The following is a 27,566-nucleotide window of genomic DNA, read 5'->3' as shown; positions in this document are numbered from 1 at the left end:
TTTACCGTAGAATGGCAATGATGCTAATCTTACTGCCAAATAGCAGTCCATCCGTATACTAAGCCGCGTTATTAGGAGCTGTGTGTCTCATAAAACGAAATTGATATTCGTACAGTATCACCAGGATTAACTGTGTGAAATCTTCAAGGCCCAATCAGTAAATCCTTAATTGAAATGACTCACACTGTCTATTGAATTGAATTGAACTGAATTGAATGACAGTGAGCATATCTTTTTTTTAGGTGGGGTTATGGCAGGTCTACCAGTAGGCTGCTTGTGGCAGGAATACTGGATATAAAATCATACCTATGGAGTGCTTCACTTACTATGCAAAACAAAACCCAAGTTTCCATCTCTCAGATTGGTCTATTTCCTTCATGTCTCTACCTCTATCTCTACAATCTCATCACACCCTTCTCTCCACATCTCCACAGGTGCCAGGTGTGTGTCTGCCTGGCCAGCAGATCCCCAGCCCTCTGACAGACACCCTGCTTGGTAGTCGGCTTGCTCCCCACCCACCGGCAGCATGGCGGGGGCTTCAGTCAAGGTGGCAGTGAGGGTCAGACCCTTCAACTCCAGAGAGATTGGGAAGGACAGCAAGTGCATCATTCAGATGTCAGGAAACACCACAAGTGAGTACAAAGCACATTTTCTTCAGTGTTAATATCAGTGACAATTATTTGCAGTTGACAAGTGTTGATTGGAGAGTTGTTTGTTCAGTCACAGAGCTGATGTGGCTGTGGGGCAGCTGGTCAAAACTATCTTAAAGTGTTAAAGTAACTCTGATGGGTGTGGACTTATAGAAACACTTGCATAGTGTTGATGTTTGGATTTTGCTGTGTATGGTGTGTCTCTTACAGCTACATTCACAGAAGGATCCACATATTGTGGATCTGGCATTGCACATTTTGACCAACACACATTGTTGTACTTCAATCCTTGGAACAGTAACACATTTTCCTTTTTCACTGTTCAGTGAATATATTGTATCTATAGACATGCACATATTTATTCTAACCAGACATCAATTTGACCCTATCAGGAGCACTGACATCAATAACATTCACAATTTTGGAATTGAAATTATCTAGAAGATTATTGGTTGAAATAAGGGTTGGTGAGAAAGAGATAGCCTCCATGAACAGTGCACTACTATTCTCATTGATAAACCGTTTTTTTTAACAGTTTCTGATATAACATGGATGTCAGGATTAATAGACATATCAAAAAACACACACAAAGTGATCAGATAAGGCAAGGTAAATTGCAACAATTTGAAATATTGAGACTCTTAGTAATAATCAGGTCCAATATATGCCCTCGACTGTGAGTCGGCCCTTTCACATGCTAACAGTCTTAAGGTGTCCAATATGACTACAAGGTCTTTAGCACTCTTGACGTTTGAATTATCACTATAAATATTAAAGTCACCAGTTATGACTAAAGAGTCAAAGTCAGTGGAAATATTTAAAATATGACAATTATATTTTTCCTTTTTTCTAAACTACAATATAAACTACAATTTTCTTATAAACTAGAATCAATTCATTCCCTTGCTAATTTTCTTGGCATTTACATTCACTAAGTGTTCTATGACAATGCAAAAGATTTGCAACTGACGCACCAAAGATGTTAGATGACAAAGAGCTGACCGTCTGACCAAGACAGGAACAGCCAATTCAGCTCTAACCATCCACACTGTAAACAGGCCACTGGGAATACGTCTTTCTGTTGTTAGTTGTTTGATCTAAATGGATTGAAAATAGATTTTGAAATCGAGATGTATTGATGAATCCTTGAAAGGCTCTGCAGTCAGATGATTTTCCAGTCTGGTAACCTGAATCACCCATGTTCATATAAATAATGGATACAGCATGATACAGTAGCTGCAACGTTGTGATTGAGGCGGGGCATCATGTAGAGTGAGCCTCTTTAGGTGCTGACCCATGGCTTTAAAGTGTGAAACACATGCAAATCAGTAACACAATGACGTTCTGGTGCAGTTTTGACCATTTCTGTGTGACCTGTAGTGAGGCAAGTTTGGCATTTCACCTCAATCATTTGTCTGGTGGGAAGCTTGCCTTCCAGCGGCAGGATAGTGGGTAGCGAGGCACGCAGCGTCTTGGCAGCTAGGGAGGCAAACAAAGGCTTCTGTCAGGCCGCGCGACTGAAGCCTGTCAGTGTGTGTAGGATGTAGTGACCTCTACGGCTCTCTGCTCTCATCATACGAGCTGCAGGGACCAAAAGGCTTCCTTGTTCTGGTTGAGCCCAGACACACGGGTCAGCTGATGCAAGGATATGTGTGTTGTGTGTGTGCCTTGTTTTGTGTGTGTTACTGCGTGTGTGTGTCAGAGAGAGAGAGAGACAGAGAGAGAGAGAGAGTACGCTCGGCACACTGCCGGGTCTCTGTGCCTGTCGGTGTTTTGATGACCTCATTATCACAGTTTGAGGAAGCCACAGATTAAAACATTCATTATTTCAGCTCATTAACTGGACTAGCTCTAAATGTGAGTCCTAAGCAATTTCCAACATTGGTGGTCCACTTTTTCCATTTTATCTGCATTATGGTTTTTCTGGATGAGCACATGCTGTATCAGTCCTGTCAGAACGCTCAGCGGGACGTCGCCGCTGCTGTATTGAACTTGTCCACAGGGGGCGTTGCACCGGATTCAGTTTGAAGTCAAAAGAGCATCTGCTGCTGCAGTCCTGAGGCACTGAGAGAGAGAGAGACAGAGAGAGAGAGAGAGACAGAGAGAGGGAGGGAGAGAGAGACAGAGAGAGAGAGAGAGGGAGGGAGAGAGAGACAGAGAGAGAGAGAGAGGGAGGGAGAGAGAGACAGAGAGAGACAGAGAGAGAGACAGAGAGAGGGAGGGAGAGAGAGACAGAGAGAAAGAGAGCGAGAGAGGGAGGGAGAGAGAGAGAGAGACAGAGAGAGAGGGAGAGACAGAGAGAGAGAGAGAGAGAGGGAGGGAGAGAGAGACAGAGTGGTGCAATGAGTGGTATAATGAGTGGTGCATTTAGTATTACTACTATTAATACTAATAATTATACTAATAATCAATTAAGCCAGACAAAGAACTGCTATACTGGCCCTAGTAAGCCCTCTCTCTCTTTACGATTGGCTCAAGTCGAGATTCTTTGAAAGTGATATTGAAGGAATATGCTGTGTCAATTTTTTATTATCCAAAACTATTGGTTCAGAGGTTTGGTTTAATCCTGCTGTTACTGAGGTTCTTTATCTAAGGAGAAACCGTATCTAAGGAGAAATATACTCCTGTCTTGGCACACAGGCTTTTAAATCATAACGCTGCCTTATCATGTGGGGCACCCATCTGTATAAGACAGGCTTTACTTCATACAGTATAGGATCATAGTACTGGTTATACTAAAAGCCCCGTAGGGTTCTAGGTTTGTTTATCTGAGTGTATTCGTTTTTTGAGAAGACATAGAATTGAAGTGAAACAAACACAGTGATAAAATAGATAAAATCAAGATAAAAAAAAAAAGGTAGGGAATAAAAACATCTCATCTCAAAACAAATGAAAGATGGAAAGAAAGAAAGAAATAAAGAAAGAAAGAAAGAAAGAAAGAAACAAACAAATAAAGAAACAAATAAAGAAACAAACAAAACAACAACAAATCAAGATGACAAAAGATAAAGCTGGATTAGATAGCAGACTAACTGAGAACAGAAACAACATGGTGGAAAACAAACAACAGAACAACAAGAGAAATAAAAATAAATTAAAGTTGCCCTAATGCAGGAAATAAAATCATAGGGGAACTGAATGTAATAATGTGTGTGTGCACGCATGTGTGTGTGTGTGTGTGTGTGTGTGTGTGTGTTAGTGAGCGATGGGACAATGAGCAAGGAGACAAACAGTGAGAGAGAGAGAGATGTGAATATAGCTATTTCACAGTCGAGATCCTCTGTATCTTATGAAGAACTAACAGCGAATAGGAGTCTGGGAAGATGCAGGTTATTAGAGTGTCTCAAGCTCTAGGGATGAAGGTGTAAATGTTGGTGCCTCTAACCCGCTCTCGCCCTGTATTGTGTCATTTTAGCAATCCTGAACCCCAAACAGCCAAAAGAGAACAAGAGCTTCAACTTTGACTACTCTTACTGGTCTCACACAACGGTGAGTTTCTCTGCATCGTTCAGTCACACTTTGAAGACTTGCCTTACATAGTTTTTTGTTTTTTACTACCTTTAGAACTAAATATATTTACAATTTATCAGATAAGAAATTCTCTTTAGTGGTTTAAGTTCAAAAAACAAGTCAAATATTTGATGAGAAACATTGATCTGAATCTTGGTATTCAACAACATGGTAGAAAAACTTGTTTGCTATCTGCACACAGTGCATTTGTCTCTATAACAATGGAAAGTTGTCTTCTATTTCTGATGTCCGAAAATGCGACATCTTCCACAAGATGCATTTTGATTTTCTGAATTTTCTTGCAATGGAAGAATTATTATCATCTTTTCTTTCTCTAATATTCTTTTTCTTTATTTCCACTCCACTCCCTCCGTCTCTGCAGCCCGAGGACATCAACTATGCATCCCAGATGCAGGTGTACAAGGACATCGGAGAGGAGATGCTGCTTCACGCCTTTGAAGGCTACAATGTGTGTATTTTCGCTTACGGCCAGACAGGAGCCGGGAAAAGCTACACTATGATGGGACGACAGGAGAAGGACCAGCAAGGAATCATCCCTCTGGTAATATACGAGACGGTGCTTTCAGACGTAACTTGCAGAAGCATGTAATTAATCCTAGTGACAAAGCAATTTTTTAAACTAGCGACATATGTCAGCATTTTAATAATCGTGAAGATAAGATTCCAATTTTACCACAAAAATAACAATCAGTTGTTTGTTTTCTAGCTGTGTGAGGACCTTTTCACCAAGATCAATGGCAGCAATAATGACAACAACATGTCTTACTCTGTGGAGGTGAGTGAAGTGCAATTCTTTATCATATTTTTTGTATTTGATATTTTTCACATTGAGCATTTAAAAGGCTTTCTTTCACAATAGGTCTTAACAGTGGGCAGCATTTAAGAATCAGTAGTGCAAGTGGCTGAGTTAAAAAGATGTGCAAGGGATAATAATTCAATACTAAGGACAACAAAAGGCTTTTTCACAGGAACCACACTTACTGATAGACCAAGACACAATGTCTAGTTTTTCAGGTGAATTAGAGGAAAAAGGTACAATGAACAGATATAGTGTAGTAAAAACAGCAGCAGTTATGAGCCCATTAACAACTCATAATGACATTTTACCAGATTCCTGATGACTCTCTTTCCCCCCCCTTAGGTGAGTTACATGGAGATCTACTGTGAGCGTGTGCGTGACCTGCTGAACCCCAAGAACAAAGGGAACCTGCGTGTCAGAGAGCACCCTCTGATGGGACCCTATGTGGAGGACCTGTCCAAACTAGCCGTCACCTCCTACAACGATATCCAAGACCTGATGGACTCTGGAAACAAGGCCAGGTAACAGAGTGAGACTGTCTGTTAACGATGGATTCCTGAGTGATTCCTGATGAGTGATTTGGATGGGATTGATGGTTGAATCGATGAACGGATCGAATAAATGGGTGGAATAAGTAAAGATAGATGGACAGAAATACAAGGTTCTTCTGCCTTTCCTCAGGACGGTGGCAGCCACCAACATGAATGAGACCAGCAGCCGCTCCCACGCTGTCTTCAACATCATCTTCACCCAGAAGAAACATGACATGGAGAGTGACAACACCTCAGAGAAGGTCGTGCATCGAAATACAAGTCACATAATGAGTTTCTGTCACTTGAAATAAGCGGAAGCCTAAGAAATGGACCTAACAGATAGAGTTTTCTTGCATCAAAGATACTGTAGCAGGAACCAGACTAACAAATCAATGACAGAAATAGGTTTCTCATTCTGCATGGCTCCGAACCTTGGTAGGACAGAAGCCACAAGGCAGAAATGGTTTATGACCTTTTATGAGTGGGTTGGGGCCGTCTGTGGTGTTGTTATCCGGTTGAATGTACTATTTTATTGATCGATTACCACACTTAACTTTCACTGCCGATTCTTCTAGTGCAGTCTTGAGGCTAATTGCGTCGGCTCCGGTGAGTGTTTTTTCTTTGTTATGCCGACCAATTTATTATCACGATATTATGTGTCCACATAGGTCAGCAAGATCAGTCTTGTGGACTTGGCTGGCAGTGAGAGGGCCGACTCAACAGGAGCGAAAGGAACCAGACTGAAGGTGAGAGGAGGCTGTTTTTAAGGTTATTTGTCTGGTATTTCTGCAGACAGGGGAGAGAAAAACAGAAAATACATTTAATATTTATTGATTGTAAGGCAGATTTGAACCGACAATGCTGTAAATGCATGCCAGGATGCCTCAGGGGGAGATGGTAACTAATTTGTGTATTTCGTTAGTTGGTTGCACACAGTCTTTCTCCCTTTTTTGTCATAAATAAATGGATGGAGTATATAACAATATGCTAATTTGCACTGTTCTATCTGCAGTATTTTACTGTGTTTTTGATTTGTTGCATAGTGTCTTTGTGTGTTTTGAAAATGGCTTTTAAATGAATATTATTGTTGTTGTAGTTACTTTTATTACTATTATCCAACAAATGACACATAGAATAGATGGATAAACAATTCATATGATTAACTTTGACGTCTTTGTATTTGCAGGAAGGAGCAAATATCAACAAATCCCTGACCACACTAGGGAAAGTCATTTCTGCTTTAGCTGAAGTGGTGAGAGTCCTTCACCATCCTCTTCAAAAATATACTGCTTCTTATTTACTGTTGTCCAAGTAACACAAGTTTTCATTTCTCTTTCACCTTTCAGGACTCTGCACCAAACAAGGTTAGTAACGCTAACTATTGCTAATTTGGAAAGGCAAATAGTAGCCTTATTCAATGTTCTTTCAATATTACTTTCAATATTTATTTTAATATTTTTTATGAGTGATTTGCAAATAAATTGTGAATCATTTTGTGTTCAGAACAAGAAAAAGAAGAAGGTGGAGAATTTCATCCCATACAGAGATTCAGTTCTGACTTGGCTGCTGAGGGAGAACTTGGGTATGCATACAGTCTCTTCCCTTAATACCTGATATTATCTTATTTCTGTGATTGTTGTTACTAAATCATGGAGGTAATTTATGTCAATTTCTGCATTGTCTTCCTTCAGGAGGGAACTCTCGCACGGCCATGGTGGCTGCCCTCAGCCCTGCGGACATTAACTATGATGAAACCCTCAGCACCCTCAGGTGAGGAAAAGCAACCTCAATGATGATGACCTTTCTCTTTGCACACCTTTAAATCAAAGGTTCTCATGCTTTTTCTCTGGGGACCAACATTTCAAAGATAATATTTCCTGGGCCCCAAAACAAAATGTATTCTGTTTTTAGGCCATTAACCTACTGGCCCACAGTATTTCTTCAGAATAGTTTAGGTACCATTTTATCAACATTTGACATTTGTTTCCCAACCCAGAAAACATCCCTTTAAATAATTTTGTATCAATGTTTGACCCTTATGAAGGCCTGCTAACCTTTTCACTCATCATAGTGACATAGTGTGTGGCATCTTATCAAAGGTGTACTGCATCATTTCTGCAGTATTTTGTGTCAATTCCTCCTCAACTGTGGAACCTAGCTTCCTTCTGATTTCCTGCTCACATCTTGTCATTAATCTGTCCATGTAATTCAATATGAGGAGCCTGAGGAATCATCCTTTCACCCTTCCTCCCGTCCAGGTACGCTGACCGTGCCAAACAGATCCGCTGCAACGCTGTGATCAACGAGGATCCCAACAACCGTCTTGTGCGTGAGCTGAAGGAGGAGGTGTCCCGCCTCAAAGACCTGCTGTACGCACAGGGCCTGGGAGACATCATAGAGAGTGAGTGTTGCACAGGGAAGCACACACAACTGGGCAAATATGCACACACGAACACAAAGACACACACACTTTTTTCCTTAGTACATTCAAAACAGAGGATGAGAGTTTTACTTGGAGTGTGGGTGTATCTCACACTCATTCTTCTCTCTCCTCTGTCCTATCAGCGTATCGGTGCACCGGCCCTGCCATCGCTGGTTTGAAATGTGTGTATAATTCTGGCGAGCCTGCGCTTTGCAACTAATAGAAATGAATCCCCAGCCGGCCTCCACCACACCAGAGACCTATCTAACACCCACAAGAAACCATACGATGAGTCAGACAAGACAGAAATGAAAATACAAAAAAAAGAAATCATACAAGAAATATTTAGGACAACACAAATAAATCTTGTTGCTAGATTCCATTATTCTTTTCTCAGAAATTCTCCAAAATGGCCTCCTTTTTTTCTTTCCATTAGTTCTAGTTTCCATGGTAATACCTGTTTTTATATGGGCAGTCCACCCACTAAATATTCTCATCCTATCACAACAGTTTCATTGAATAATTGGTTCTAATTGTCTGTGAAGTAGGCTTTTTTTTCATTGAAAAGCTTTCTCCCTGACCCAACTGTGTGCATTCAGAATCCGTAATGCCCAACTCTATTCTCCATTCATTATTGCCAAAAAGCAAGTGAAACGAAGGAGTCAAAACCATGCTTAGGCTTAAAGCATGCTGTTCAAGGCAGTGGTTTTATTCCGTCAACCGGCCCAGGGCTACATACTCGGACTGGTACCTTTGTTTTTACAAGATTAGAGATCATGGAAGAAAGGACTGACCAGGAGGACGCCATTTTAGATTGCTGAGAAACACTTTCCTTTCTTGTATGCTGGTTCTCTGTGTGTGGTAGCTAATTGGAAGCTGTGAGTCAGGTGCCTGCATCACCAGCAGTCAAACAGCTCTTAACCCTGAGCAAATTCCTCAGATAAAAGAGTTAATAAACCTCAGGCTGACTTTTGGCCTCTATGCAATGTACTGATGTAGATGTTTTTTGTTTTGCTTCTGATTAGTCATAACCGTGCTTGTGAGCTTGTTGAGTGTATGTGGATGTACAGTGCATTTCGGCGTCAGAAAAAAAAAAAAAAAGCATCTGGTCTCTAACTTCCAGTCTACATGGCATTATGTGCCCCATTAATTTGAGTTGCTCTTTTCACTCTCTCTGCAATGGCTTTGGTAAGCAAACTACCTCTGCTTCTGTGATCCATTATTTGAGCTTTCTCTTCTTTTTTTTTGTACTCCTCCCTGTTGTCCCTTTTTTCCTTTTTTATCTGTTTCTCCGCGTGTTCCTCTCTATCCCCAATGTCTCTCCTTGATTTCCCGGCGTCTGCTCCTTCCTTCCTTCCGTCCTTCCTTCCGTCCTTCCCTCTCTCGTGCTCTCTTCCATGCAACGCCTCTCTCTCTGGCAGACCTGTGCGATTATAAGAACTTTGTGAATAATCGCCAGGCTGTCAATCAAAGGGGTGATCTCTCCACAGTGACCAATGCCATGACGGGAATGAGTCCCTCCCCCTCCCTCTCAGCCCTGTCCAGTCGCGCCGGGTCCATCACCAACCTCCACGACCGCATCTTCAGCCCCGCCAGCGAGGAGGCCATTGAGAGGCTCAAGGTAGGAGAGACGGGGGAAGAAAATACGGGACATACAAGAGATGGGAGAGGTTCGCTGTAGAGGAGGAGCGAGGTTAGATGTGTGCTAGTGGGAGGAAATGAGGCGAGCGGGAGAGAGAACATCAGAGAAGGAGAAGACGAAGATAAATGGGGTGTGGAGAGTAATTCCAATTAGGATGTGTGCCATTTTCAGACATCTATCTTAACCTCACCAACAGGAAACTGAGAAAATCATCGCTGAGCTTAATGAGACTTGGGAAGAGAAGCTGCGACGCACTGAGGCCATTCGCATGGAGAGGTTGGTCACAAATATCATTTAGATGTACGATCCATCCTAAACTCTCATTCTTGCCACCAGCTTATGGATGTAACAGCGGGGATGGTTCCGTTATTGTTTTCCCCCTCACCTTCCCCCTGAAATGTATAGTTAACAAGGTAAATGCATCATATGTTCTGTGTTATCAGTGGCAATGGCATCTCACTTCACCCCCTTCACACCGAGCCTTTATAACAACTTTAACCCTGTCTGTAAAATTAACTATGATGCTATGATAACTGTCTATAGAGAGGCCCTGCTGGCTGAGATGGGCGTGGCCATGAGAGAAGACGGAGGCACTGTGGGCGTCTTCTCCCCCAAAAAGGTCAGATACACTCCCAAATGCACATCGCTGCAGCACAATCAGTCCGATATACTTATAACATCTGTCCATACTTACACAGACACTCAAACACTCAACTTATGAGGCTGAGTGACAGTCACAATTGTCTTTTTAGACCCCGCATCTGGTGAACCTGAATGAGGATCCACTGATGTCCGAGTGCCTCCTGTATTACATCAAAGACGGCATCACCAAGTAAGGCTTTATTTATGACTGTAATGCACATGATGCAGTATTGGTCATTAGGCAACATTAACATTTTCTGAAATTTGTAGATATTCTCTATTGGGATTTTCTGTTTCGTACCTGATGCAGCCCTTATCTTTTCTTCCCTCAGGGTTGGCCGTGACGACGCCAAGACTCGCCAAGACATTGTTCTCAGCGGGCATTTTATCAAAGATGAACACTGCACCTTCAGCAGCACCACAGGCCCTCAGGGAGAAGGTAAAGGCTGGCTGTTATTTCAGTGGCTTGATACGATGGTGCTTGCAATATTATGTAAATATAGCCTACTAAAGGGTAAAGATAGATTTTGTTGTTAAATGATGTCTGCCATCTTTTTATCTGGATGTTATTAAATATTTGTAGTTTTTATATAGTTTGTTGTTGTTTTTTGTCAAACAGGAAACGTCATCCTGGAACCATGTGAGGGGTCGGAGACGTATGTCAACGGGAAGAGAGTGACCGCCGCCATTGTTCTGCGGTCTGGTAAGTGTGGAGCCCCGTGTCATTTTGTGAAAAAGGTGGAAAAGGAAGAAAGAATGCACAGTGAGGCTGAGCATTTCCAGACGTCAAGGCCCTCTTGTATGGGGAGGATGAGAGAAATCTGTGTGAAGTGTGAAGTCAAAACAAGTGTGTGGGAATCAAAATAGAAGCAGATGCATTTCAGCCATCTTGGCCCACATCAGTCTGTATCAAGACAAACAGATGTTCACAGTATGTTACATTGTTGAGCTCCAACTTTCTACATAATGAGTGTGAAAAAATCTTTGAAAAAATAAAATAAAAGAAAAAATGGGAAAGAAATTTCAGTGATTAAAATGTGAATCATAAAGGTCTGTAATCTATTTCTTCTTTAAAGCCTGCAAAAGTCATGGAACTCAGTGTTACCAAAATGTTTCTTTCCTAATGATCTCCCTCTAGTGGCTGGTCTTATATTTTCAATTCCTTCCTGGTGCAGTCACAGGTTAGTTTCATGTTGTCATTTGCTGAGTTGATGTAGCTGTGAAATTTGACAAATTTAGTTTCACTTCCCTGCCACGGGATAATGGGAACGTCCAACTGCATACCCTTATATTCAAGGGTACATGATAATGTACCATTCAGAAATGCATACCCCTTTTTAAGTAAACACAAAACAAATGTCCCATATCTAGCATATTACTTAGGTTACAATTATGATGGCACATTTCCCGTTTATTGGCTTGAGACATGCACAGTCCAACAAGGAGCCGTGAAAACCCTACAGTCTCTTAGAGACATCACAGCATGTAGATGCTTGTCCTTCTGGCCAGCATAGATTGACATTTTTCCTCTGCACTCTCTAGGGAACCGCATCATCATGGGCAAGAGCCACGTGTTTCGCTTCAACGACCCGGAGCAGGCTCGCCTGGAGCGAGAGAGGACGCCGTGTGCCGAGACGCCGGTGGAGCCGGTCGACTGGGCCTTCGCCCAGAGAGAGCTGCTGGAGAAACAGGGCATCGACATGAAGCAGGAGATGGAGCAGAGGTACGTGGAAGGGCACATAAAATTCATGATGATAATGATTATTATTGTTGATGTTGTTATTAGTGGGTTTTTAGGAATTTTGCACAGTATCTCTGTGTTTTACTAATCATAATCAAAGTAGTAGTAGTAGGATGGTAGGGGTAGCAGGAGTAGGGTGCATTAATTATCATCATAAACAATTAAATGAGCTTCTCAATGCTCATTTTGCAGATTATGCAGCTGAGTTTATTGACTAGAATAAAGTATTGTGTTTAATCCCCTTCAGGCTTCAGGAGCTGGAAGATCAGTACCGCAAAGAAAGAGAAGAAGCCAGTAACCTGCTAGAACAGCAGAGGCTGGTGAGAGAAACCTCCATTTTATTACTTCAAATTTCAATGTATTCACTCCTGTCTAAATGCTGACATTGATATATTGTGCCATTAGTGGCGCCCTGGTAAAGAAAAATATGGATTTCATTGTCTATGTATTGCAAGTGAAAGCAAAACACCACATTCATACACGCATTCTGTTTTTGATTTGGGTCGTGTGTTTTCTTTCAGGACTATGAGAGTAAACTGGAGGCCCTTCAGAAACAAGTGGACTCTCGGTACCTGGAGTCTCCTGAGGAAGAGGAGGAGCCTGAAGAGGAAGGTGACACTGCAACATTAAACTGTTTCTAACCCATCAAACAACCCGTTACATCTCTTGTATTGAAGATAATTTACAGTAGCCACTGCTGGATTATATATTCACCAAAACAGCTGTGAGGGCAGAGAATGATGCTTAGAATGATTTATTTTTGATAATAATGACCTGATGTGATCACTTGAAACACGTTGCCTTTACTGTAACTTATCATACCCATTTCAATGGTGCATTGATCATTTCTTTCCACTTAGATGCCTTTATTTTATTACATTTTCTTCTTCTTGCCCTCCAGTACCATGGACCAAGCGAGAGACGGAGCTGGCTCTGTGGGCTTTCCGCAAGTGGCGTTTCTACCAGTTCACCTCGCTCAGGGACCTGCTGTGGGGAAACGCTATCTTCCTCAAGGAGGCCAATGCTATCAGTGTAGAGCTCAAGAAGAAGGTAAGACTTACTGCTGTGAGATATAAAGTGTCACTTTTATGCCATGCTACTGGGAGCTGCTGTGTCATAAAGTTCCTAAACTGAATTTATAGCCTTTTAGCCTCAATATATTTTATGATGTCTTTTATTTTAGGCGGACATTGGGTAGATGTCTCTAAATAACATTAGTCAAATTTTATACAAATGTATCTGGGGTGAAAGTGCTAAGTTTTACTAAAATTAGGCCATTGCTGTTGCCTTGGTGTCAGCCCACTCCAAAATTATAATACTCCTCTTGCACAAGTTGATATTGATAATTTTTGAAGTGGCAGAGTACAAATTCAACATTTATTGTCACGTGGTGCTGCTGCATGGAGACTTTGCTCTTCAGTCCAGGCTGAAGGTAAGTGCAGAGCATTTGGCTTTGTGTCTGCCAGTGGCCATTGACCATAAAGGATTTAATTGTATTTGCATCAGCGTGAGTCGCTCAGAAAAGCCACTGATTCACATCGTTTCTATACTTAACACAATGATTTAGCCCTATGAGTCAGAGCAATCTAATATATATTGAATGAGTGCCACTCTGTCTAGCCATTCAATTACTAAAATGTACCTAATGATAATGCAGAGTGCTCAATATTCAAAATGAAAGTACTACATAAATTGTTAATATTTTGACTGTTTTCAGTTCAAAATGAAATTTTGTTATTACAACTCTCACTTTAGACACAAAAAACATTTAACAATCCAGTGTCTGATTTCACCCAGCTCTGCAAGCTTCTGTTCTCCATATTTCAATCAGCAGATTTTATCCTTATGCCGAATCACAGTACAGCTATGAAATCCCACCAAACCTTTTCAAATTCTATACTTTTTTAGGTGTATTGGCACCTGAATTGAATCCATGTTACCTGTCAAAAAGTTATTGGTTGATGAACACAAGTAATTCCATACCATGCCTCTACTTGAATCGCTGGTACTGTTGTTGCTGTCGTTGTTGTTGAATTTCACTGTTATGCTATGACTGATAGCTTTACATGTTTGTGGGTGGGATCACAGTGGATTCAGTGGTTTTCATCTGGATGTTTAAGCAGCATGTCACTGTTCTCCAGAGACAGTGGGAAAATGCTTGGATCTTTTTTTGTATAGATTATGATTATGTGTGCCTGTTCACTGAAATCATTTTTGCAAATTGCAGAATCCAAATTTGATTTTGCAGATGTGATGCCAATTGGACGCAGACAAGCAGAGGTGGAAAGTTGTGTACTACTATCGGTCTGCTTGGGCAACCTGTCCAGCATCAGCCTCTCTCACAGTGTATCTGTGGTGCTGCAAAATGATAGGTAGTGCAAAAATGGTTGAAAAAATGATGGACATGCTTTACTGGTTGCTATGACAATTGTTTGGGTAAGCAGGGAGCTTGTTAGCACTCTTGTTTTCTCCTGGTTGTTCTTCTTATGTGTGTGTACTGCTTTGAAGAAAACTTGCCTGTCAGTACACATGCGTCACTAACTGTTGTATAAAAGCCATTAAGGATGTTCTTTATTGTAATTATGGGTACTTTGGTGCTGCCGACGGTGCTTCGCTGTGCCCTGTTCCTATCACATCATTGTTGTGATCACAGCAATGAACGCCCGCTCCTGAATTATTATTGCCATATTAAAGCAGTTGTTATGAAATCATTTTTTGTTCTCGGGAAAAAGAGAACAAGAGGCATTTTGACAAAGGTTTGAAATCTATTATACAGGTACAAGAAGCAATTGTCCACTGAACTTCAGTGACTGTAGTATCATTGACTAAAGGTTATTGCTTTTCATGCAAATAATAACATGACTTAAAATATTTTGCATATCCAACTAGCAAAAACTAATTTCCATTTTAAGACAACCATAGTTTGTAGGAGAAGAAGGCTACTACTGTCTGCCGCTAACCAGCACTATAGTCAGCAGTACACACAGCTGTATTCTTAGTCTTTCTCACTGATCAATATAGAATATACCCACCCACCAGCCAAACTACCACTGACTCGTATTGGATGGCGGGGTCAAGGCTTACCCATCACCTGATCACAGTGTTCTCGCCTCCTGAACACCCACTCCCCTGTTGTCACTAATGCTTTAATCTCATGTAATCCCCAGGTCCAGTTCCAGTTTGTCCTGCTGACAGACACGCTGTACTCCCCGCTGCCCCCCGACCTGCTGCCCCCCAGCGTGGCCAAGGAGAGGGAGAGACGACCTTTCCCCCGGACCATAGTCGCTGTCGAAGTCCAGGACCAAAAGAACGGAGCGACGCATTACTGGACTCTGGAGAAACTCAGGTAGGCTACTGCAGTTTTGTTATTAAAAAAGTGTATGTGTGGGTTAAATTTGATTGCATGATCCTTACAAAATATAGTAAGATTACCAGAAACAATATGGAAAGTTTTACATGTGTATGTATGTGTGTGTGTGTTCTGTCCATCACACTCCATAGGAAATTCTGTATCTGCTTTCAGAGGGGTTTTTTTTTTGTTCTGATTCTTTAATACTGCCTGGCATCTACAATAATCCTTGTTTTTATCTCAGCTTCACCTTTGTGTCCCGTTTTGACTCCTGCAGCAGAGGCTGACGCATAGTCCATACTCTCTTTATATCACCCCCTGCAGGCAGAGGCTGGACCTGATGAGGGAGATGTACGACAGAGCTGCAGAGGTCCCCAGCAGTGCTGTGGAGGACTGCGACCACGCCCTGACCGGAGGAGATCCTTTCTACGACCGCTTCCCATGGTTCCGTCTGGTTGGCAGGTTAGTCACAGATGCTTTTCCCCCCCTGGAGGCAGTATTGATTTAGAAGGAGCAATGGAATAATAATTTAAAGGTTGCACTTCTCTTCCTTAAACCACTCAAACCCTCATTCCGCCTCTCTCTTTTTCCCTCCTTCCATCTCTAATTCTTCTTCTCTTTTAAGTGTACAATAAGAGGTTGCAAAAACTCAAAAACCCCCCTCTCTTTCTCTCTCCTGCTCCTCAGGGCGTTTGTGTACCTGAGTAACCTGCTGTACCCAGTGCCCTTGGTGCATCGCGTGGCCATCGTCAGTGAGAAGGGAGAGGTGAAGGGCTTCCTCAGGGTGGCGGTGCAGGCCATCTCAGGTACAAATCAAGGTTGAATTTTAGTCTGAAGACAGGCAGAGTTTGTTGAAGAATTCTGTATTTGTTCAAAAATATCTTAAAGATCCTGAAAAGAGAGCGGCTAGCTGTTCTTTTGAGTTACTATGTGTTTGTGTTTGACAAGAAAGGGAGACTTTTACACATTAACCTCTCTTCCTCTTGCTTGTCTCTCTCCAGCTGATGAGGAAGCTCCTGATTATGGCTCTGGTGTGAGGCAGTCAGGCACTGCCAAGATCTCCTTTGAAGACCAACAATTCGAGAAGGTACTTTATGACTTTTAATAATGCTTTGTGCTATCAATTTGGGTATATTTACCTTCAGGAAAGTAGGTTGTTTGCACACCTATATTAGGATACAGGTGCATAGGAGAGGACTTGGAAGCTGTCTATACTTGCAATTTAAACATTTTATTGAAGAATTACAATGTTTTTGCATGTTCATTTACCTCAGAATCATTTTTAGCATTTTTTTTCTTGGTGTTCTTTGAATGTGTCCTCCAAAAATTAAAGTCACACATGAAAATCAGTTTGTCATTTAAAGACAAATGTAAAAAGAGCAGGTAAGAAGAGGGTTGGAATATCATTTCCTAAGCTGCCTGTGGAAGTATTGGCATTACTCTTCGTGGCTTGGTACCTTATCTAGACAAAATTCAGATGTATTTTTTTCTGCCCTGGAATTTTAATGCCAGGTGTAAATGGAGCCTAAGCGTATGTGGTTTTGTCTTGTAGTTCCAGACTGAGTCGTGCCCTGGCAGTATGTCCCACTCCAACACGTCCCAGGAGGAGCTGCGAATCGTTGAGGGAGAAGGACAGACCTCTGAGATAGGAATCTCCGCTGATGAGGTCAACAACAACACCTGTGCAGGTGAAGGGGACATCTCTGCAGGGAGTGGAAATAATACTAGCCCACAAGCATGTGGCTCGCACCTCTCAGCCTGGGCTAGTGAAAACCAGCCAGAATGTGAATGGAGTTAAATGGAAATAGTGTGGGGATGTCAGCCAAAGACCTTTTCAAAAATTCTTAAAGATCCATGTATATCCAATGATATAAATTCAGACAGAAAAAAAACTTGCTATGGATTTGTAACACAAGTGTGTTCAATTGGTAAAATCTGTATTAACGTTGATTCTTAAATTCTTTGAAAGCCTATGAAATATTAAATTATTAAATGCCACATGCCAAACATTTGTATTTCCATGTCTCTACCTCTGTCCCACACAGCGACCCCAGAGCCGCCCCAAAGCCCTGTGAAGGGGTTGGGCCTGGGTCTGGACCTCCCTCTGGACCTGTCCCAGGAGAAGGTGCTGACCCACCTGAAGATTGGCAGCACCTTCACCTTCAGAGTCACGGTCTTACAGGCCTCCAGCATCTCGGCAGAGTACGCCGACATCTTCTGCCAGTTCAAGTGAGTCAACAGCGCTATTTCAGCATGTCTTTATTTTGAAGTCTTGTGAGTAATATCTCCAGTATATACAGTATACATATCAGCATAATCGTCTCTAAATGTCTTTGTTTGTTGCATGTCATTTCCCTTCTATGTCATCTATCTCTTCTGTGAACGAATAAAATCCAAAACATAATCTTACAAAAATAGACAATTAATTTTAGTATAGCTACCCATGCAATTGGAGTCTTACCAGTTGCATGTAATGGCATACTGAGATGGCAACACTGGATTGAAATAAAATGACAGAGACTTTTCCTGATTTTTAATAATATGTATTCATTATATACGTATGTATTCAGGTAAATGCTTGAGATCTTTGTAATGAATGAGATAATCAGTATGCAGTTGTGCTGCGGTCAGCCTGATGGTTTCAGTTTACATAAAGTGCTGAAACAGCAGAAAGAGTTCAGTGACTGTAATGGCTTCCCTCGTTTCAGCTTCATCCACCGCCATGACGAAGCTTTCTCCACTGAGCCGCTGAAGAACACAGGCAGAGGCCCGCCGCTGGGCTTCTACCATGTGCAGAATGTAAGCACTGGAAATACTCACAGTACATTATTATCAATGAATCTTACTCAGTGATTACTATATGTCTATACTATGTTTTTACTTTTTACTTATTACATTTTACATTATTATAAGACTAAAGGAAGACTGTGATAATGTAATTCTTATATGGCTGTGTCATACTAGTTAGTTCTGATTCCTTGTTGCTTGAACCAGTGTTTGAACCCATTTTTAATGTAGCACAAAGTAGATAGAACATATCATTTTTGTGTCATTTTTTCTTAGCGCTTAACAGACTGTATGATTAATGTCTTAAAGGTGCAGATGAGGTTTAGTCCTCTGAATCACATTAATCTTTCTGTCTGTTCTGTGTTAGATCACAGTGGAGGTGACCAAGTCGTTTGTGGAGTACATCAAGACCCAGCCTATAGTCTTCGAGGTGTTTGGCCACTATCAGAAACAGCCCTTCCCTCCCCTCTGCAAAGACCTGATCAGGTCAGGAAGGAATTTGACCTTGCCCCGTTTCCCCTCCTGTTGATGACTAATTACGGTTTTGATTAAAGTTACACACTTAGTTTCTTTTTCTCTTTTCTTAGTCCACTGAGGCCGTCCAGGAGGCAGTTCCCCAGGGTGATGCCCTTATCCAAACCAGGTCAGCAGGGACTTTTAACTTGCCTGCAACTTTATACTATAAACCCAGCCATAACATATCCATGATATAATATATCGATGTATATATCACATCTATATGCATTATAAAGTTTTTTATTATTTAGGGAGGGGTGTCAGTCAAGACCAAATCCAGTGGTGATTCATTAACTGGAGAAACTGAAATTACCTACAAATATTCTTCCCATTCAAAATTGTAATTTCTTTAATACAGGTCCATTAAAACAAATTCTGTTTTCTAAGTCTTTGTGTCCAAGTACCAGCCAACAATTTAAGACTCTGTTCTATTCTGTTCTGTTCTGTTCTGTTCTGTCCTGTCCTGTCCTGTCCTGTCCTGTCCTGTCCTGCTGTTCCGTTCCACTCCTTTTAGTTTTGGTCTGCTCTGTTCTGTTCTTCTCTTTCATACATGAATCTGTTTTCTTGTCATTCTTCCAGTGCCGGCCACCAAGCTCAGCACCCTGACTCGCTCCACCGCAGGACCGTGTCACTCCAAATACGACCTGATGGCCTTCTTTGAGATCTGTGAGCTGGAGGCCAATGGAGAGTGAGTTGTATCTTCACAGTGGATACGTGTTGCCAGTTTGATACCATAAAGCATCGGACAAAGCAGATCACATGCATAAGGAATACTATTATTCCACTATTGCAGTGAATGCAAAAGTACAAATTCATGTCGCTCAAACATCGGGTCACTTCACACTGTTAATCATGTGAATGTTAAGTATAACTGCTTAATGTATTCTTGATTTCCCTGTCTTTAGCTACATCCCAGCTGTCGTTGACCACAGAGGAGGAATGCCCTGCCATGGAACATTCCTCTTACATCAGGTAATGTTCTGTCTGAAAATGTCCCATCAAAATACCATCCTCTGTTTCCCAATGACGTATTTATCAGCCTCTAGAGGATCCAATATCATTATCTAATACATAGCTATGAACTAGGATCAAATGCTTTCAAAAATATGTTTCAAAAACTATTTCAAGCAGTGGGAAAGCCTCCAAACTGAAAAAAAAAACTGGCAAAATAAGACAAACCAAGCCGCCTTTCCTCTTGTGAATATTTGAAATGTATTCAGCTGTTTTGTCTTGGCCTGAAAGGTAATTCGTCTTTATCACATGAACTCAAGTAACAGTCAGGTGCACTTCCGGTCTTTTCTCCGCTTCACAGGGCATTCAGAGGAGGATCACGGTTACCATAGCGCACGAAACAGGAAATGATATCGAGTGGAAGGAGGTGAAGGAGCTGGTGGTTGGTGAGTACTGAGGGACCTTCAAGAGCATCGTTTGGCATGTTGCCATGACAGCAGAGATATTCCTCTGCTGTGATAGGGGTCGGACTGTAGTGGCAGACAATGGGAAAGCAAAAGCCGTTTTCTTTTTTTTGTCTTTTGAAAAATATTTAGTTGTTTGCTTGTCTCATCATGACTTGTTTGACTTCTCAGGTCGTATCCGAAACACTCCGGAGGCCGATGAGACCATCATAGACCCCAACATCCTTTCCCTCAACATCCTGTCTTCTGGATACTTCTGGCCAAAACACGACGACAAGTATGCATTATGCTCCCAGATTGTTTTTCCATCGAATTAATCTAGACATTTTTATCTGTTTGTTTACAAACCTTTTTTTAAACTAGACAGGTCAGTCGCTTTCTTTAGTTTATATTTAAACTAAAGAAACAAGCTTTTCACAATTGAGTATATCTTTAACTTGTCTCAATACATTTTTGATTTTACATCAATTTGTTTCCTTTATTTAATTAAATTTAAACTAATTACACTTACAGTTAAATGTTTCTAACTTGTGGCTTCTTTCTTTTCATCTTTTGCTAATGGCAGTGTCTCCTTGGGAGTTGACCATAGGTATAATACTCATCATTTTTTTTATCTTTTCAACTACCATTTTGTCAACAAAATATCCATTTATTCATGGGTCCTTTGCTAGGCTGACGCTTTCTTCTTTCAGAAACATACAGACAGATGATGAACTTTTCTCTTTAACCCCCCAGGACTTTCTACCGATTTGAGGCAGCATGGGACAGCTCCATGCACAACTCTCTGCTTCTGAACAGAGTCACTCCCTATGGGGAGAAGATCTACATCACCCTCTCTGCTTACCTAGAGGTACTGCCAAATACTTGGTCATGCCCATGACATTGATTTCACTTTGATTTGTTATTCGCAGAGTTTGTATTATTAAAACATCCTATGATTGCTCAAAATATATATTTATTCAAAACAAAGAGCAACGCACCCACATAGTAACCAGACAGTTGGCGTTCATATAAAAAGCTCCTGATCTGTTACCCTTCCATACCTGTTACCCAGATGGAGAACTGCACTCAGCCGACAGTGATCACAAAAGACTTCTGCATGGTGTTTTACTCCCGTGACGCGAAGCTGCCGGCCTCCCGCTCCATCAGAAACCTCTTCAGCACCGGCTGCCTCAGGCCCTCTGAGAGGTACACCTGTTTTCTCTTCAGGTTTTATGGATTCGTAAAGTCTAAATCTTAGACTCATTCTGAACTAGAAGAAGAAGAACTCTGTATCTTACAAACTTGATACTTGATGCAGTTGGTAGTTTCTTGCGTCATTTACCTCCCATATGAAATTCACTCTTTTAGTTTACTCGAAACTTTCTTGTCCCTCTCCTTCTCAGTAACCGTGTCACAGGAGTGTATGAAGTCAGTCTCTGCCATGTGGCGGACAACGGGAGTCCAGGTGAGACAGAAAAATAGAAACTCATCAACCAAAAAAAAAAAAGAACAACAATAAACAAAACACTTCCTCTGCTTCTGCTGTATTTCTTGAGCTGTTTGGGTTTTATGTTGGTATTTTGATTTACCAAAGCCATGTACTCTTTGCGTCATCTTCACCAGGCATGCAGCGTCGTCGCCGGCGTGTGCTGGACACCTCGGTGGCGTACGTCCGAGGAGAGGAGAACCTGGCTGGATGGAGGCCCCGCAGTGACAGCCTCATCCTCGACCACCAGTGGGAGCTGGAGAAACTCAGCCTGTTGCAGGAGGTGAGTTTCTGGACTGAGGGGTTGGTAAGAGGGGTGACGCTGTAATGGATAGGAAAGGAAAAGTATTGATGGGTATTGTTTTTGGGTTAGGGTTAGGGTTAGGAATAAGTGCAGTTTAGGGGGGAATTTGATGGATTCCGTCCTGTGTGTGTCTCATACATCTGCGTGTGTTTTCAGGTGGAGAAGACCAGGCACTACCTGCTGCTGAGGGAGAAGCTGGAGGCGACTCTGCAGGCAGGACAGGACGCGCTCTACAAGAGCAGCGACATCAGCGACTTTGCCAAGAGTCCCATCCTCAGCCACAGCCCCGGCGGCAGCCCTGCCCTCGACAGCCCCAACCAGAGGCAGAGGGAGCTGGCTGCCAAGGTGACCGCTAGTCCCCGGCTGCAGTTTGTGGCCTCCAGAACCAAGGCTTCCTCATTTCAATCAATCAATCAATCAATCAATCAATCAAACTTTATTTATGTAGCACCTTTTGTGCAAGATTGCAATACAAAGTGCGTAACAAAATGAGAAGATAAATAGATACAACACAATAATGAAAATCAGAATAATATAGTAATAATAATAAAAGTAAAATAAGATAAAAGTAAAATAAGAAAAAAATGATAAAAATTACATAAAATACATAAATCAATACATAAATTTGGAAGCATCACAGTAAAAAGGAAGATTAAAACAAAATGGATTGGCAAAACAAAGCAGCTATGATTGTAATAACACATTCTTATGGAAAAGCTAAACTAGAAAATGTCTTAAGATTTTGTTTCCTATCTTATCCTTGTCCTTATTTTCAGTGTTTTCTGATTGGTTTGATCAGGTAGATAAAGCTACTTTACTTGTGATATAGAATAATCTAAATTAAACTGGTTTTTTTTTTGTTCCCTCCCCCAACAATTCTGACTGTCCTCCTGCTCCCAGTGTCTGCGTCTGCTGATGCACACCTTCAACAGGGAGTACAGCCAGGTGAGCAGCAGTGCCAGTGAGAGCAAGGTGAGCCCCAGCCTAGGCCCTCTAACCCGGCCCATTAATCCTGTTGAACTTAACCTTCACAACGTGATCGAGCCCTGCACTCCTCCACCCAGCCCCACTCAGTCTCTGCCATTCGTTTAGTCATCGTTCATTCATTTGTTCAGCACTGTTTATTGTCTGTCTTTTTAATATTTCTTTCTTCCTCATCCCTTCTATTCTCGTATTCGCCCGTTCCAACTGTCACTGATGTGAGCCCGCCATGATTCTCCTCACCTTATGTTTATGTCTTTTCAACTACTTACTAGACCTGGATCAAATAGTATTCACAAATAATTTTTAGGGTTTGTTTTAACCTGCTTTGAGTACCAGATGGGCGGAGTTTGCCACATAGGATAAGGAAATATAAATACGAAATTTCTGTCAATCAACTTACCTATTCTTGGACTCCAAACAGTTTTAAACAACGCTAATTTTTTTTACCCAGATAGTATTTGACCCAGTTCTGCTACTTAATTGTGTATTCAGAAAACACATGTATCTATATTTTGTCCCTTAAAATAATCTTGTTTTGCCTGCACTTCTTTCCTTTCCCTTATTGTTTACCAGACCTCATTGATCTCTTCCCCACACTCCCTCCTTTTTAGAGACTGCGAGGCTTCTACTTTCCTAATGTTACTCCTGCATGTCCTTTAACATGTTAACCAGCAAGGGGCTCTTAGACATGATAAGGAACTATATTCTTAGGCTCGTAATGATATAGAGATGGTCTACAGTACATCGCTAGCACATTACAAATTGTCTGATTCAAGTGTTCTCTCAATGCATGTCTGTGTTTGTATGTGCTTAATTGTTCGCGGGTATGTTTTGTCCGTATCTGTCCCTGTTTGTTTTGTCTTGTGTGCGTTTCTGTGCATGATTTTTTGGGCTGTGAATGTGTTTCTGTGCGTGTGCATGTGCCCTATATGTGTGTGTGTGTGTGGTGTGTGTGTGTGTGTGTGTGTGTTTTAGCTGTCCGAGATGTCTGCATCACTGATGAGGGAATCCTCCTCTGGACTGAGCACGCTCACTCCATCCTCTACCTGCCCCTCACTGGTAGAGGGACACTATGACATTAGGTAGGTAACTAGTGCGACTGGATGCTCTCACTGTAGCGAAAGCACCTCGGTCATCAAGAGGCAAGTTTAAGTCAGACAGTCAATCAGGTTATAGGCACTGCACTTCTGTTATCATGAAAATGTAACTTTAAAGTGATATTCCACAAGATTTTTCTTGATTTTGGCGACACCTTTGGTGATAAGCACTCATTGCTTTTTTTGGTGTTTTTACAGCACTGGCTGTAATAATAAAGTCACTCAACATAGACTGCAGCTTCTTATATTTCTTCTAGCTTCTTATGTCTATTTCAAACAAATCGCTGTTGTTGCTTCCGTAAACATAAAATCCATCACTTCATGTGCAGCAGAGGATTTTTCCTGGGAAAGAGGAACCCGCCTCATAGGTGTTTAGAACAGCAAATGTAAAAGCTTTCATGAGCTAGGTATAGGTTGAATCATTATTGTATGGTATCAATCAGCAATAGAGAAGCAAAACAGACATTTATTTATATGAAAAAAGTGCAGATTATTACTATAACTCTGAATCTTCACACCTTACCTGCAAATTTTCACACAATCCTCTTCTCATATTCAGAAAGAACTACACATCATTGTCATAAATGCATGATGGGATTGTACAGAATCTGTACTCGTTTGATGTGTTATAATAAAAAGAGGATAAGGACTGGAGCATGTTTTGTTTTGTCAGACATTTTGAAGACTGAAATAAAAATTAAGATAAGGCGGTTGAAACTGTTTTCAGTGAATCAATGAATAGATGCAATTTTAAAAACACACTCAAAGACAGTTGCATTTGAACAGTTAAACCTTAAACCTTTTATCACATTAAGAACGTCTTGTCTGTGTTCTGTAGACACACTGAGCCGAGTTCAGGAGCGTCCACTCCAGATCTGGACCCCTACAGCCCAGTGGACAGGAAGAAAACCCTCAGAGGATGCACCTTTGTTCCTGACATACAGGAGATTCGTGTCAGGTCAGAGACTTGCAGATCTAAACTTGTTTATCATAGTCAGTTCATGATATAGATCATACATATATAAGCTTTTTCCAGAGGAGGCTATATTACATGTTTAAGATCTCTGCGTGGGGAGTCTGTACTGTAATGTGCAGACAAAAAATAGATTGTAAATATTCTACAGTAAGTTGCTCTTTTTTTCAGCCCAGGAACTAAATGGGTCTAAATTGTCTTGCTGTCAGACTACTTAAAACAAGTCACTAAAATACACTGACCTTTGGATAATAGCCTCATAGTGCCAACATTTTATTTGTAAACTGTAGACTGTACTATACTTTTAATTTGGGGAAGACGCAAACCTTCTGTCCATAATTTAAAAGAGGTTGTGGTCAGGCTTTGTTCCTCTTGTTGCATGCAGCCCCATTGTGTCGAAGAAGGGCTACCTGCACTTCCTGGAGCCCCACACCAGCGGCTGGGTAAAGCGCTATGTGGTGGTGCGCCGCCCCTACGTCTACCTGTACCGCAGCGAGAGGGACAGCGTGGAGAGAGCTGTCATCAACTTGTCATCCGCACAGGTGGAATACAGCGAGGACAAACAGACCTTACTCCGGGTATGACTGGTCTGGAGTTATATGGTCAAACTCTTCTCAGAAAACAACCACACAATTCACAATACAATTACACAAATGTAAATAACCTCAGAGCATCTCTTGTGCCTCCAGACTCCCAACACGTTTGCTGTGTGCACCGAGCATCGTGGAATACTGCTCCAGGCCAGCAATGACAAAGAGATGCACGATTGGCTGTACGCTTTTAACCCTCTCTTAGCTGGCACCATCAGGTGAGTGGCCGTGACACTGTTTTCTTTAAAGGAGAAATCCACTCTAAAACACTTTACCACTGTTAAAAACTATTGGTGATGTACCTTGCATTTCTGGGCCAATTTTGTTGTTTGGTGGTGTATTTTATGTATTCCCATGGATAACTGGCCAAACATAGACAACATGATGCCATGTTGAGATATTTCCAGTGCAGCTATAATGGAGTTTGATAGCAGAACATATTTCAACTTCATCTAAAACATTAGTTTTACAACAGTAAACGTCAGGTTTTTGTCAGTCCCAGAATCAAAGAACAAGGGCTTCTATACTCCATTTTGCACCGATGTTCAACAATTGTACAATTAGAAATCCATGATACAAGAGGCAGAGATACCAATTTCTTTTGGATCTGTTGTCAGTAGCGTGTGAAATATAACGCTCTCTTCACATGGTAAAGTCGCCAAGTTAATTAAGGACAAAATCTTCAGTTACTTTGCTGACATGCATCTCAAATCCTCTTGTGGTAAATGTTATGACAGATTTTGAACATGTAGCTGCTTTTGATACTGACACTATATTACTATTTTAGATAATATGACTGTACAGCTGCATTTAAAACCATACCATCATTACAATGGAATTGCTGTTGGACTGACAATATATGCTTCTCAGACGATGATTTGCTCTGTTTATTCTTCTTTCTTCTTTCCTCTCTTTGATCTCGTCCCCTCAGGTCAAAGCTCTCCAGGAGAAAGTCCGCCCAGCCGGTTCAGAGGATGTGAGAGGTGAAACCCGGCCTGGTGGAGACCATCAGACAAACAAACCAATACAATCTAAACGCTCCGCTGACCGTCCTGCTCTAATGTATATAGACCATATAAACAAACTTATACATAAACCATTTAAATAACCTTCTATATGATGACCTCCCCTTTCCCAAACAACACTCCATCGCTCATCCTGAAAGCAAACAATACTCCCAAACCGTCCACCTCTTTTTGCAGTCTCTCTCAAATAGCCACCTCAAGCCCTGCATGGTGTGTGTCCTCCTGACCTATAGAAGAACTACTAACGTACCCATTAATTAGCTTACCTCTGCTGGGCATTGGGACTAGTTGTGATTAGTCTTTAGGTTTTCATATACATGTAGAACGATAGAGGTAAACTTTGAACCCTAACCCAGTCCTAAACCAACCGTTCATGTATTTCTTATTAGCACCATCAGACGAGGGGGAAAATAAATACTTGCAGCGTCCCTTTTCCAGTCATACCAGATGTTTCTCTGTGTAGGTGTGTGTTAAGTGCAGGGATGATAGCGTTACCCACATCAGGCTCCTTCTCCTTTTAAACAGCATATACATTACCTCAGTTTGGTATGGCTTGGTGCTCTACAGCTTAGAGTCGTCGCATCGCTTTTAGTTGCAGAGGTTTCAGATAGCATGCAGAGGAACAGATGGAGTGCTGTTGCAAGTGATTTGAACAGTAAAGGAGCATTAGGGATTCGATAAGACAAAAGGGGAAGTTGTTTTAGTGTTTTTTTTTTTGTTTTTTTTTTACTCTTTTAACTGTGGTCCTTTGAAAAATGAGTTGGCTCGACTAAGGCAAATATAACTCATGTCCTTGCCTTGCTTTTGGCACGTGTTTTGTTTTTACATAATCATTTATGCACATCATAGATGTATTGTTCCTAATTTAGGTTCTCTGCACTGTTATTTATTTGTGACAGGACCACTGACCAGTTTTGTTGCATGGCACTTTATTATCTCGAGGTAATGTCTTGTATCATTTTCTCAGTTGTTTTAACCAAAGCGTTGCAATCTTGTCTGAAATGTTTCAAACCCATTCCACTGTGCAGTTGTGGCAAGACACATTGCAGATTTTTAGTGAAATTAGTAGAATGTTATCCAAATCAACACCCAATTAAG

General features: G+C 41.4%; 1 protein-coding gene across 1 annotated transcript; it reads left to right on the top strand.

Annotated features, from left to right (window-relative positions):
- The first annotated feature begins 526 nt into the window (after nt 1–526).
- On the top strand, nt 527–26,423 carry kif1ab (kinesin family member 1Ab). Its single transcript, XM_071925127.2, has 47 exons — nt 527–632; nt 4,066–4,139; nt 4,543–4,722; nt 4,888–4,956; nt 5,323–5,501; nt 5,662–5,773; nt 6,182–6,259; nt 6,700–6,765; nt 6,860–6,877; nt 7,017–7,095; nt 7,205–7,283; nt 7,772–7,914; nt 9,357–9,556; nt 9,774–9,853; nt 10,121–10,196; nt 10,330–10,409; nt 10,552–10,658; nt 10,839–10,922; nt 11,762–11,942; nt 12,208–12,280; nt 12,482–12,572; nt 12,862–13,010; nt 15,128–15,306; nt 15,634–15,771; nt 15,997–16,115; nt 16,311–16,396; nt 16,862–16,997; nt 17,355–17,538; nt 18,018–18,108; nt 18,464–18,582; nt 18,684–18,739; nt 19,192–19,300; nt 19,518–19,584; nt 19,925–20,009; nt 20,199–20,304; nt 20,593–20,616; nt 20,763–20,877; nt 21,082–21,215; nt 21,413–21,474; nt 21,633–21,778; nt 21,956–22,144; nt 22,700–22,771; nt 23,759–23,865; nt 24,719–24,838; nt 25,239–25,431; nt 25,543–25,661; nt 26,375–26,423. Exons 1-47 carry the CDS (start codon nt 527–529, stop codon nt 26,421–26,423), a joined length of 5,109 nt encoding a protein of 1,702 aa, XP_071781228.1.
- The last annotated feature ends 1,143 nt before the right edge of the window (nt 26,424–27,566 follow it).

Source organism: Centroberyx gerrardi, chromosome 13, assembly GCF_048128805.1.
Source record: "Centroberyx gerrardi isolate f3 chromosome 13, fCenGer3.hap1.cur.20231027, whole genome shotgun sequence".
Taxonomy (NCBI): Eukaryota; Metazoa; Chordata; class Actinopteri; order Beryciformes; family Berycidae; genus Centroberyx; species Centroberyx gerrardi.
The sequence above is the reverse complement of the archived record's forward strand: the minus strand, read 5'-3'. Positions and strand labels throughout refer to the sequence as shown.